Source organism: Pundamilia nyererei, unplaced genomic scaffold (assembly GCF_000239375.1).
Source record: "Pundamilia nyererei isolate P.nyererei 1_Seehausen unplaced genomic scaffold, PunNye1.0 scaffold00179, whole genome shotgun sequence".
Taxonomy (NCBI): Eukaryota; Metazoa; Chordata; class Actinopteri; order Cichliformes; family Cichlidae; genus Pundamilia; species Pundamilia nyererei.
Window position 1 is genome coordinate 1,147,458 of NW_005187580.1, and position 13,500 is coordinate 1,160,957.

Here is a 13,500-nt window from a genome sequence, read left to right on the forward strand (position 1 = left end):
TTGAGTGTGGTTTCTTTTATTCAGGATCAGGGAGAATGAGGAGCTGGCTGTAGTCTTGCAGCAGGAGAGGGAGTACTACTCGTCTCAGGCCCGGACGCTGCAGCATTCGCTCTCTCAGCTCAGTGTGGACAAGCAGCAGACTGAGGCTGAGCTCAAGGTAACACTCAGCAGCTCTCAGCCTGCATGTTAATGAAACACCTTTTCAAAGATCACTGCGTTAATCTGCCAGCAGATTTTAGTCTTTAAATGTAGTTTGAGTGGAACTTTTTTTCTCTCACAACTTCCAAAGAATTTAGATATTTAGATGAGTCTGTGTATGTATTGATGTGTGACACTTCAGACCCTACAGCATAGCTTGCTGGAAACATAATATCATATTTTAACACCTATAACAACAGTGTAGCATCTCGTAACAACTGCATCACAACTGCTACAGACTCTGTAAAAGTTACTCAAATGCTTTTTTTTTTTTTTACATTGCATCCAAATGCAAGACAAAAGTGCAAATGTAAATTTATGTAACAATTTATGTAACGTAACAATTCACATAAAAAAAGATAAGAAAAATAAGCTAACTTTTTCAATAACTGTTGCTAAAAGAAATGACACAATATAAGGCATCTGTCTCACAAATTATACATTACTGAGTGGCTGTATAGCAGCAAAATCACAGCAGGAAGTCAATTACACTGGTACAGCTAGCATGTATTAGAGTTGTGGAATTAAATGGAATAAATCATAAATTTTTTTTTAACAGTCATGACATCTCAAAATATTTCAAAGTCTTCTAATAATTACATTCCTTTATTTATGTTGGCCAATTAAAACATTCTGAATGTAAAATCCTCACAAAAACACCCTCAACGCCACTAAAGACTTAGAAAGAGTGATGATGACATCCTGTCAGTTGTTTCTATTGCATCCTGCCTATAATCAGCTGGCTCGCCCATCACACTCAGTCTGATCTCCCTGACTTTAAAGTATGCATTGCATTGACGGGGTTTCTCATTTGTTGTCTAATTTCTCTGTTCGAAATTACATTTGTTTTCTGCCTGCTTTGCTTCATCACCTTAGTCCACCTGCTCAGACGGCTTCTTCTGCATCCCTTTTTCTCAGGCCTCAGCTTAAGTTGATTATTTGTAAAGTGCAGATGAGCAGTTTCAGATGCAGAATACCTTCATGTGGGATAGCCTAACAGTATAGATGTCTACATAATTGAGTTTTACAGAGATGTTTTTGGACAAAAGCTAACATCAATCAATATTTATTCTGTTTAAGTTCAATTTTCAAACTCGCATCAAAAACACATCAGCAACTGATCAGGATACTATGGACTAAAAATCCTCTACAGTATAGGTCTTAAATAAACTTGGCTTTCTATTCCCCCTTTTGCCCAGGCAGAGATAGAGTCTCGGATGGAGCTGGAGAGGAGGCTAAAAGAGGCTGAAGAGGCTCTGCAGAACTTGGAGAAAGGCCTGAACTCACTGGAGCGTAGCAAAGAGAGAGATGAGAAGATGAAGGGCGACGTCACGCAGCTGAGGAGTGAGTGCATGCACTGTTATCCGTTTGGGTGTAGTTATCTGGTCAATATATGATGCATTAAGTGCACTGAAAAATTCAAAGAGCTTAAGTCGGTTGTTGGAGAAATCTGACTGTGGCGGTGGATCATGCACACGCAGAACAAGGGATAGTCATTTTATTGCCATGGAAACTGATTTAATTTGGCACTTCTCACACCTCTGTGACTTTGTATGTTCACTAGAAAATATGACTCAATCATTTCTTATTAAATATTCCAGTAGACAAAAGATTTACTAGATAAATTTACTAGAACTGATTCTGTAATTTTTTACCACAATGCCATATTTTAACCTGTCATTGTAAGTTTCCAAGCTACCACTAAGGCATGAAATCAGGACCCTGCCTGAGGGTACATGTTTGAAGGCCGAGCATCCTCTTTATAACGAATGCATCTGATTGTGTGTATCCAGGGTTCTTTGAGGAGTGTATCTGTGCAGCAGAAATTGAGGCAAAGCTCCCAGCCATAATGAAGAATGCAGTATACCTTCACAAAGCTGCTGCGCGCAGAATTAAGAGCTGCCGAATCCAGAGGCGAGCTTCGAAGCGTCACTGGTGTAAGTAATATCATGAAATAATCATCATAGCATAATAACGCACCAAAGAATCATGCTTCTCAAGTCCCTATTCTCAGGTACTTTTGGCTCTCTCCGTGGAATGTTTAAGTTTTCTTTCTAAAGTGTTCAAAAATATGATGCCATTTTATCGAGTTTCTACTTGTATTACGGTTACAGACTGTTAAATAATAGTAATTATTTTAGGTTTTGCCATAGAGTCTGAGAAATTGTTTTTCAGAGCCCCAGTTACCAGTCCAAAAACCCCCAGATCTCTGCCTAATACTATTTATTAAAAAAATCAAGAAAAGCAACACATTGTCTTCGTGACAAATGATTAAAGCAATACATTTCTGAAATGTCGTTGTCCCAAATGGAGCACTCCATTGACTGAGCTCCACATTTCATTGTCTCGCTACAGTGAAACACTCCAAGTCGTTCGCTGTAGCCAACGCTGACGGCAGCATCGAGGAGCTGAGGGAGACGGCCCGACGCCTGACCTCGGACAGCAGCTTCAGAGAGAGCGTGTACAAGATCATGGCTCGCAAGGATGCCACAAACATAACAGACGTCTGAGAGGAGATAGAGCGAGGTAAAAGAAGAGAAACGGTCCTTAGCTTCACCTCAGTCTCAGAGTCACCCAGAGATGCTGTTACCAAACCCATCATTAAGACGCTGTAAATGAATGTGCACAGAAAGCTGTGTTATTTGAAACCATGACAAAGTTTTAGTTGATCAGTCAAAATTTAAAAGATTAAATATAAGACCACTTTTTCTGTTCTCTCATGGTCTGATGGGTTTGTTGTCTTTTAGACTCAACAGATCTAGGAATGTTAGTGGAGTTAAACTGGGAACTAAATTCCTACAGCAGGGAAAACTGTGAAGATTAGGCAAATAAGAGCGACTGTGGAGCCTAAAGCGCCTAGGTGAAAAACAAGACTCCAAAGCAGCTCTTGAGTTTTGCTGTTTAGAGCTGTGGGGATTTATTTTAGAGTAGAACTTTAAATTTTTTCATTAACATAAATTATGTCTTTTGTTGACCAGAAGGAACTAATCACATAAGCTAAACTAGGAATGCCACGTTACCTACTCCTTTTTGGGTTTACTGTTATTTATTTTTAGCATAACCTTCAAGAAAGCATTAGTAATAACCCTATTTAATTATTGTCTGAAATTTCTATTTAATAGGTGCTGATTGTATCAGTTTATTTACTATATAGTGCTGTCAGAAAAGAGTCATAGTCACTCATGGTCACTAGTTTCTTTAAACAGTACATAGAGAATGTGTGAATATCCATATTTTCTGAATTCTTGCAGTGGAAACATCCTAATAGCTGCTGAGTTTTAGTTCCTTATGGTCAACAGTTTCTGGAACCGTTTGACTGAAAATGACCACGTGAAGCTTTCAGATCTGATAAAGCCACATGTGAGTATCCTTAAGCTAAACTTAAACCAATCTATTAACTAGTTACTTTTCATGCTTGAAAACTAACAACACAAGAGTTTTTAAAACGATTTACTGCCAATCAGTGGTTCCCTGTGTCTTTGGTTTGTGGCCTCTTATAGAAAACCTGTTGTTTAATTTTAGTTGTAGGTCAAATAGGTAAATTTTCACAAATGCACTATAGCTCTGAATCTTTCTTCAGTCACTTCCCCTAAGAGGTGGATGTGAGAACAAAGACATTTAATGAACAACATACATTACAAGGTCTTTACCCCGCCAGCTCCTTAGTACAAAGTCTGGGTCATCGCTGATCATGGCAGTTTGCACCAATCTGGGAGCAGCTGTGGGTGATACTCAGGGGAATCCACATGGAGTGTGTTGTTGTCCTGTGTCCTGCTTCTTGCACCCTATAGTAAGGTAGCATCCTTGTTAATCCACACGTGTTCTTCGTCTGTATGGCACATGTGAGGGGAAAAAAGGTAGGACAATGACCTAACCTGATTTCAACTGAGTCTTAAACTGAGAAAGTTCAAAGCTCAGAATTAGAAAAAAAAGAAAAAAAAAAAAAAAGAAGTAGGAACTTGTTTCTTAGACCTTCCACGCCATTAGTTTTCTCAGGACCTGTCAGATTGATTTTTTCCAACCCCTGCAGGGACCTGACCACTAGTTTTGGAACCACCTGTAATTAAAAAACCTTACCGTATTAAAAAGGTTTTTTAAAAATAAAAAGACAAGAAAAATGATGCAAAATATAAATTACACTTACTGTTAATATTTGAAGTACATTTTTCTGATTCTTCTACCAATGAATATCTGTGTTAAAGATGTATCTGTGTAACTGCTAGTACTTTTACCATTTTGTATTCCTGAAAAAAGCTCTTTACTAAATGAAGCAGATGGCACAGACAATGCAAATCCAACTTGAAAAATGTTTGTTTTTATTTTTCCACTTTTGATTGTATGCACAGACCTTCAGTTTAGGGGACTGACGGAAACGATGAACTGACAGATGCGTTCGATATCATCCACGACCATTTCATTATTGCTACATCTGAAAAAATCCTTTCTTGATAATGCAACTCAATGTAATTCATCAAAGGAAGCATTTTATGATAATGTACAAATGTTAATTAACTCAACACCAGAAGTGATACAGAAACAAAGCCCACATGTAAGGGGAAGATGAGAAGGAAACATACGGGACTAAACACGACTTGATGCTAATAAAGCTGTTTTTGAACCTTGCACACGTTGTTTCACTGATGCAGGTAAAAGGCGGAAGATTCTTCTTCTCTGCAGAACAATAGTTGGCACTGTTAACGGGTACAAACTGAATAAAAACCTAAAAAATTTGATCTGATAAGACTGTATTTCCACCAGGAGAGGCTTTTTTTACACTTTGATAAAGCTCAGTGTGGGAGGAACAGTTTTGTCGGGAGGCTTGTGGGTTACATCACCAGCTCACGCTCATCACCAGGACCTGAAACACAAAAAAATAAGACGGCGATGAATGTGGGTATCGGCAGTGCAGTTTGGTCTTCAGTAAAACAGAAGTTTAATGAAGGCTAGTGTTAAAAATAAGTATAAGGAAGAAATCTAAAGCCAGAGTACAATGAAAGATTTGGGCATTTTAGTTCAGACTGCATTCACTTTGCAGACTTACATGAGTTCAAAGACACAGCCATAAAGAACCATCTTCAGCAACAAGCAACTGGTTGATTATTTGTCCTTTTCTGTTGTTATTGCACTTTATTTGAATATAATTGATGGTGAAATACTATTCCCTGCTTTACTTAGGAAGACTCATTACTTGTACTAAAACAAGAATGTCTATGCAAGCATTGTACTACACAGTCCAAGTAATAAATACCTTTTTAAATGACATTTTGTTTGCGTTTTCAGTATCACGAAGTAAATCTGGTTGGTAACATGCATGTGCATTTCAGACAGTTCATTGTGTTACCTTAAAAAAAAAAAACATGTATTTTTATCTTTTGCACACCAGATACTGATTATTTAATTGTCTATAGAAAAAGATGGTATCTTCACTTGTTACATTAAATATATTTGATATATATATATGTTCAAGTGTTGCTTCAAAGCAACACAAAAAGCAATTAGCTACTCAAAACTGCACTGGCTCTGCAGCACTAACTAAAAAAAGTGTGCATATAGTTGATCAGCTGAGGTGGGAGTCAGCTATGTTTGCATTCTTTGAACCTCTCATTAGCGTGAACGTCTCTTCGCTGTTAGAGGCAAACTACAATTTGGGTAATGACAGGGTTGGTGAATGTAGTTCGGCAAACATAAAATAGTGCCTACTTGAAACTGGTTACAACAAGGGTTGTGGAAATGTCGGAATAACTGTATTGTGATTCTGGAAAGAGACACTGATTCAAATGGCTTTTTATGGTGCTTTCAGCACAAGGCAAATGCCGTCTGGTTCCATTATATTCAAGAAAAGGGCAAACCATTTAAAATATGATAGCACATAAACGCCATCCAGACAGATAAATGGTGTTACAGGAATAAACAACTTTTGTGATGAACCATCTCCTTAACATGAATATTCTCTTTAACAGCTACTTCTAGCCAAAAGGGGTCATCACAGCAGGGCCTGCTGCATGTTTGAATTGGCAGATGTTATTTTATACCAGATGCACCACATGGCACGACCCCTAAGGGATTTATGTCTCCTCTTGGGATCAAACTGGGGATCTTTGGCTTGTTAGGCAAATATGTAAACCAAGTTCCTATATTTCCAGGGCGAGTTATTATTTATTTCTGTTGTTAATAATTACTAGATTTGCAGCACCCTCTGTGTTTGAGAGTAACTATACTTTAGATTGCCGACTTTACCTTCTGAATCGCATCATGAGCACATACAGATATGCTGTCTCATCCTCCGACCTTACATCACCTCCCTATGATTATATGCTTGGAACACTGCGGATCAGTCAGCCATAAGCCCGTTAGTCCTCTGCTGGCCATATTTATTCTGGCTTTAGATATCCAACATGTGACTGCCCGAATTGCTCAGTTCAGTCTACTTCCTGGCTGCAGTTGCGTGCAGGGAGAGCAGCTGACTCTCCAGGTGAAGGTCGACTTCTGAATAAGTAAAGAGAGGGAACGCTGCAGCAATTTCCCACTGCCTCACATAGATTTTACACATAACAAAGTGAACTGAGTAGTTTTCCTGTAACACCCCACAAATAATGAGCTGCCAAAAGATCCAGTTTCCCACAGACAGCCCCCTCAAATTCCCACGCACTCTCCCTTCTCAGTAATTCACCTCCTGCTGCTTCATCCTGACTTCTGTCACTATGGCAACAGCTACATCTGAGGGCAAAGACTATGCACATCCTCCTTTTTTTTAATCTGAGATTGTAGGATTAGTGCAGCCAGAGGCCTTTAAAACCTGCTCTTGGCTTGCATGCGAGTCGGTGTGTCTTTATTTCCCTCTGTGCTGTTGAGTCAGTGTGTTGTTTTGTTTTTTTTGCAACAAAACAGAAGGTATTATATAAGCTGCAGAAGCAATAAAAACTCGTACCTGTTGACCTTGACGTGGTCACCAGGTGGCTGTGGGAGCAGATCAGTGGCCAGATAGGGCATTTTCAGAGTGCATCACTATTTTACTGTAATCGGCATGACCAGGAGAGTCCTGACACTGATGCACTGCACACTGCTTCTCCTCCCTCTTGTTACCTTGAGAGGGCGGTGAAACGGGCCCTGCTGCGGAAGTCAGTGTCCTCCGATGCTTTCATCAGCACGGGTATCGTGCACATGACCCTCCACTGCTGCATTGTCAGCGGTTAAGTGTTCAGCCCAGGGCTTTATTTTCATGCTGTGTCACAGTGCATGTACAAAAGGATCTCTCATTTGCTCTGAGGGTCCAGGATCATCTGCGATCTGCCTTTTCTTTTTCTTATGCTTATTCTTCTCTTCCATGAGTGCTCCCTTAAAAGCCTATCCAGTTGTCATGGAGTTGTGCTTCCTGGTAAACAATGACTCTTTTCATTCCAGCGGAGCTTTCAGTCCAGTAGCTGAGATCGATGGAGCAGAAGGCAAAGAGAAGGGGTTTGCTGCTGTCCTAAAACTCTCATGTCTATCATGAAGTCCACTGCATGTGTTTCACAGGCATTGCTGTTAGTTTGTAGTCTCATTACATCCACGATACAAAATTATTTTGTTTGTGTTGATAATAAAAATGATGAAAAATGTAGTAAAATCAGCTGATGGGTAAAGATATGTGAGGGAAAAAATAACATTGCAGGTGCTTATGGGTAGAAAGGTAAAGCTGTTGAGTGACTGAGGCCATAATGAAGGCAGGACCCAAGCACATGACCAGAAGTAAGGAGTCCACAACAAAGCTATGATTATTTCTCATCGAGACTGGCTTTGAGCTGAGCTTCCAAGGCCATTTTATCAAAGGTACGCATGTTGGTCTCCTCCCGCACTTTGTCTCGCACGTGAAAAGAGGCTCTAGCCACAGATCGGGCGCTCTCTAACACTGCCTTCTTCTCCTTGAAGATCTGCTCACTCTTCTCCAGCTTCCTCTCGATGGACTGCAGCAGCTCCAGACGCCTCTGCTTCTCCTCCTCCTCCACGCGCTGCCTGTTGAGCTTCTGGAGTTTCTCCTTCTCCTGTCGGCTCTGGACTGCCCGCTGCGCTTTCTCTTTGGCCCTCTCCTCAGCCACCAAAGCTGCCTGCTGGGCTCGTTTCTCTGCCTCCTTTACGCGAGCCTCCAGCAGCTGCTGCTGTTGCCTCTCGCGCTTCTCTGCTGCCTTGCGTGCTTTCTGGATCTGCTTCTCCTCGCGCTTGGCCTTCTCTTTCAGCTCCTTCCCTCGACGTTCAACTATCTGTTCGTAGTTTTCAAGGGAACGGCTGAGCTTGTCCTCTGCTGACCTCCTGGCATCATCCCTCTCCTCTTTCTCTCTACGGGCGATTTCCTGTATCAGGGCGATGTGACGTCTCTTCTCTGCTTTGTTCAGACCTCGCCTCTCCTCCTGGGATTGGTGCTCTTTCTCTTGCCTCTTCAGCTCAGCCATGGTGAGCTTCTCATTCAGCAGCAGCCTCTCTTGCTCCAGCATGGCAGCCCTCTCTTCCTCCAGGCTCTTCAGGTTCTGCTCCTGAAGAGCCTTCTTGTGCTTTTCCTCTCGCGCTGCCTGCTGTAACTTTAGCAGGCGGTTACGCTCCTGCTGTTCTGCAAGCTCCCTCCATCGCTCCTCGCTCTCCTCGACCTGTCGCATTTTGGCTGCTGCTGATTGTCGCTCTTGCTGGCTGAGTCTTCGCTGACGCAGCGACACCTGTGTCTGCCACACTCTCTGACACTGAAGCACGGCACGCTGTTTCTCTCGCTCCTCCTGCTCGCGACGCAGCTCCTCCATCCTGCGCTCACTATCCCACTGAAGGTGAGCCACATAGCGGCTTTGGCTCATGATGTCTTCCTCTTGATATCGGGCAAGCATCAAAGCTGCTATCTTGCGGTCTCTCTCAGACACAGCTTTCAGCCCTCTGCGCTTCACCTCCTTTACTATGCGCTCCACCTTCTGTGTCGTCTGAGGAGAGTGGCTCAGATCGCCGAGGCTGAGGCTGCGGCCCATTAGGGAGTTGAAAGTGGCCAGAGTGCGAGCTCGAGGACTGGAGACTCTAGCCCAGTGTTCTCGTGCACCATCCCAACTGTAAGAAGAAGAAGCACCCGACTCTGACGAGGTGCATGTAGTCGTAGTCGTAGTAGTGGAGGTTGAAGAGCAGACGGGATCCATCCTTCGCTGTAAAGATTCCAGTGAATGGCTTTTTCCTCGTACCTTGGAATGAAATCCAAGATGTCCATTGTGCTGTGTAAATGGTCCTCCTGTTACACCGTTCAGAGGTATCCCAGAGCTCTGAACTGCAGGTTTTGACGCTGATGAAGTCAAAGTGGAGTTGGCTCTGGGGAAGGAAGGGGGTTTCGGTGTTGGTCTAGGAAAAGTGTTTGAAGATTTACCACCAGAGGACTTCCGAACTACTGGTGGGGGGCCAGATGAAAGTGGTCGTGTGGGCTTTACTAATTCAGGGGATGAGGACAGAGGATGTTTTCCAGATCCTAGAAATCCACTCTTGGAAACTGGTGTAGAGGGTGTAGAGCCAGATTTTGAGGATGTGGTTGGTCCCGCATGAAAAGATTTAGGGGAGGTACTAAGAATGGAGGCAGGTGCTTTGGATAAAAGAGCTGCACCTGTTTTGGAGGCTTGACCTGATGCTGTGGCTCTAGAAGATGTTCCAGCGTTGAGGGTGGAGCTGGAGGTCACTGGCCCAGACTTAGAAGACTGGGTGAGGCCAGAGGACATTTTATCCACAGAAGACGCATTGCTGCTATTGACCGTTGCCTGAAGAATCCTTCGTTTTTCCTCCCTAACAATCCTTTCCCTCTCTTCCCTGCACTGCCTAAGTTTGGCATGCCTGTCCCTCTCAAAGACTTCAAACAAGCCTGTGGCGACACGCATTGAGCGGCCAGGAGCCTCACGGGCAAAGTCAGAGAGCGGGCGAGGCAGCAGCTCCACAGGCTTGACCCCGCATCGAGCACACGCCTCCAGAGAGCGGGGGCTCGTTAAAACGTATCGGCTGCCCTCTGCGGCCGGCGAGTCAAAGTTGTACAGATCCAGGTGCAGCTTTGGAGACACATCGCTGTCAGTCTGAGTCTGTGGTTGCTGAGGTGCTGAGTCCTGAGAGGTGACCTCTGGAGCCGCTGGAGATGCAGTGTGGCAGGGGCTTGGCTCTGAACTGCCGGTTGGTGGCGTCTCAAAACCAGCATCCCCATCTTCCTCTGTTGTCGTGCTATCTGTGTTTTCTGGCAGTCGAGAGTCTTCGGTGGCCACAGCTGGTGTATCGAATTGCGGGCCTTTACACTTACTCTGCTCCTCAGCCTCCGAGGGGTCAACCATAGTTGGCTGCGGGTAAAGAGAGGGCAGGGTGAGCAGGGGAGAATAAAACAGGAGAGAAAATAGATGAAAAAGTGGGGAGAGGTTTCAATTAGAGGATCATAGCACTGAGACAAGAGCTTAAGAGATGCAGTCTGTGGGGGGAGGGTCATTACACAGGTCCAGAGATGCATGCATGCACGCATGAACACATATTCGTGCACTCACTGATTTTACACCAGATGAGACATTTTCCCCCTTCAGGGAAGAGACACAACACAGAAAAACACCACAGTCCTTTAACGGGGGATCTATTTTCGGCAGAGTTACTGGGCTGAGAGAATCTGATTACTCATAGCAATATTTTTTCACTCTACATCACACAATCAACCTACAAATGCTTAACGCACAGACGTCTGGGGTATGAATTATTAAGCACCTGATCCTAAAAGCTTACTTGGAAAAAGAATGTGATATCATGGAGTGTGAAAGTAGTAAACAACCACTGGACACTATTATGCTCACTAACATGGACTCATCACACCTGGTAACAAACAGTGAAGGCCTAGACCTTTCTCCTGCATATCAGCAGGATGCTGGCATAAAACCCTCTCCGCACAGTCAACACCAACAGCTCAGGTTCAAGGTTAAAACTCCAAAAATGACAAAAGAGATATTGCTGATTGCTTTGGTGCACAACAACAGTCATTACAGCTGCTTAAATCCGGTGGATTTGGCTGTAATTTAATGCGGTATTGCGTCGCGCAAGCATGCACTGACCTGCCAGGTCGCAAAACGTTTTCTAAACCGGTGCTTTGTTCCCCTTTAATCCGTCCAGAAAGCCTCGTCTCCTGCATAATATCAGGTTTCAGGCAAAAGGCTTCGGCCGTCGTCCCGAAGATGGGTGCATCACATCGTTGCAATCTCCGGCGACACGACAGACACAGACGGAGCCTTTCCCAGCCGGTCAGCCTCTGAGCGCCGGCGCTGAAAATGTGCACTCTCCGCGATCACAAACACCGATAAAAACCGTCCTCGCGGTGAAATCTGCTCACTACGACGACTCTCCTATCCAGCTTCCTCCCTTCCTCATCCTCCCTCCCTAAAGTTCATCCTGTAAACATCAGCGGTCGCCACCTGCTTTTCAGCATCCCTCCATCTCACCCTCCTTGGCTCCGCCCGCTTGTGGCAAATATGCTAAAAATACTGAGTGCGCTCCGCAATTATCCCAGCGCCTGTCCACTCCACTTACAAGCTCTTAAACTGGCGTAATGGTGCTGAATGTTACCCCCGAGCAAAGATCCTCCTGCAGGCCTGCTTTTGTACCACGCACGCAGTTTATCCATTGAAGATGAATATTAGCCAGTTTCCAAAACGTGTCTATTTTCCATTTCCAGAAGTGATTTTGTAGGAGATGTTTCCAAAATACTGATGGAATAAAAACGGCGTGGAATTTTAAAATTGGTCTTTGTTAATCTGTGGCTGGCTCATCACCAGTCACAGCACTTTCTCTTAAAGCTGACATCTGCCACCACTCCTGGGCGTGAAATCAAAATGCATGTAATTACTCGAAATTGACACCAGAGGGCGAAAGAGCACTGCAGATTTATGCTAAGGGTGTCTCAGGGAGGTCATCTGACCTCAAGCAGTCGTAATACTGAGTTATCGAGGATTTTATTTTAGTATGATAGAATAAACACCCCATTAGGCCATTTACACTTGAAAACTGACACACTGGATCAAATTACAGTCACCCTAGTTTACAGCATGATCACAGTTAATTTAGGCCTAAATGTTTTGTTTTTCTTTTTACAGAAGACATATAGGAAAAGCACAACTGAAAATAAAACCTGACTCATGAAACTAATGTGCCAGCTAGAGGTATGATTGAATTGGTTCAGTGTCACAGTGTCATAGGATAATTATTTAGAACCATCACTGATGTTCTGATCAGAGAAGCCATCATGTCTGATGTGAAAAGGTTTACTCTCAGACATTAATGTCAGTTGGATAAACATTACTGTACTTGAAATGTATGTAATCATTTTTCTATTTTACACCTTAAAGTGTCCATGATATCAGTGATAAGGTGTAGTAAAGGTTTTACAACATTTCTTGAGAATATTCCCAACATGTAGTTAATTCAGGCCTAAATTAAGCATTTAGAGATAGACTTTTAACACTCTGTTACATAAATAAAAGGACTGATACTTATACACATTCACTTACATTCACCCATTCGCACTCACATTAATGAGTTGGAGAATTCTTACAAATACAGCTCTCGAGCCATCCCTCATTGCCTTCTTGTTTTTCTAGGAAAATGAGAAATGGGTGCAAAGATTAATTGAAACATGTGCAAAAATGCTGAAAATACTGCACTTAAGCCAAAAGCAGAATTTGTGCCAGTCTAATGAGCTTGAAAGTCAACACACGGCCTTCAACACAGCCTGAACTCTTTTAGGCTTTTAGTTGAATAGGATACTAATGCATCAGGTAACCCCCCCCTTGCTTGACACTACCACTACAGTTACATTTTGCTATTGCTTGTACCTTTTGTACTACTACTTTCACTTCCTATAAAAGTCATTTTTATACTAATACTGATGATATAACATTAACATTATTTCTTACTGTACTACAACTGGCATCAGTAGTAACACAACTATTGTTCTCACAGATCTAGAACAAATAGTCGAAGTTGAAAAAGATTAGTATTTCTCTCTGTGAGTCTGATGGATTTGATCACCACGTGCAACCCCACTAATAAATGCAGTTGATTAATTGAAAGCCCTCTTCTGCATATAGACTGGTCTGGTTTGGTCCAGAGCTTCAGGATTAGATAACTCTGGGTGAAAAAAGCTCTGATGATGACCCACTAAACTCCTGACCCATTGTGGGGAACAGTGCGAGTTTAATTGGCCCCACCCGCAAGCTGTATCGGGAGGACAGCGGGTAACAAGTGACAACAAGGAACGTGCTGGCTGGCTTGTTAACTGGGGGCATGGGGTCTGCGAGGGGAGCC

The 13,500-nt window shown here is 43.1% G+C and overlaps 2 protein-coding genes across 7 annotated transcripts in view; one reads left to right on the plus strand and one right to left on the minus strand.

Moving 5' to 3' along the window:
• Positions 1 to 4,131, plus strand: part of plekhd1 (pleckstrin homology domain containing, family D (with coiled-coil domains) member 1) — a 10,352-nt gene extending 6,221 nt beyond the window's left edge. The window contains exons 11-14 of the mRNA XM_005746542.1: positions 25 to 157; positions 1,398 to 1,542; positions 1,992 to 2,135; positions 2,554 to 4,131. Coding sequence (XP_005746599.1) covers positions 25 to 157; positions 1,398 to 1,542; positions 1,992 to 2,135; positions 2,554 to 2,708 — 577 coding nt within the window. The 3' untranslated portion in view covers positions 2,709 to 4,131. The remainder of the gene's footprint in view (positions 1 to 24; positions 158 to 1,397; positions 1,543 to 1,991; positions 2,136 to 2,553) is intronic.
• Positions 4,132 to 4,147: 16 nt separating this feature from the next.
• The window catches only part of ccdc177 (coiled-coil domain containing 177), a 78,352-nt gene continuing 68,999 nt past the window's right edge, over positions 4,148 to 13,500 (minus strand). For 4 of the 6 annotated variants that reach the window (XM_005746551.1, XM_005746552.1, XM_005746553.2 and 1 more), the window contains 3 exons: positions 12,725 to 12,790; positions 7,127 to 10,505; positions 4,148 to 5,056 (listed from right to left, as the gene is read on the minus strand). In XM_005746551.1, coding sequence (XP_005746608.1) covers positions 7,953 to 10,505; positions 12,725 to 12,790 — 2,619 coding nt within the window. In that variant the 3' untranslated portion in view covers positions 4,148 to 5,056; positions 7,127 to 7,952. Of the gene's footprint in view, positions 5,057 to 7,126; positions 10,506 to 11,255; positions 11,720 to 12,724; positions 12,791 to 13,500 lie in introns of those variants that run through there. The other 2 variants (XM_005746556.1, XM_005746554.1) reach the window with 2 other exon arrangements.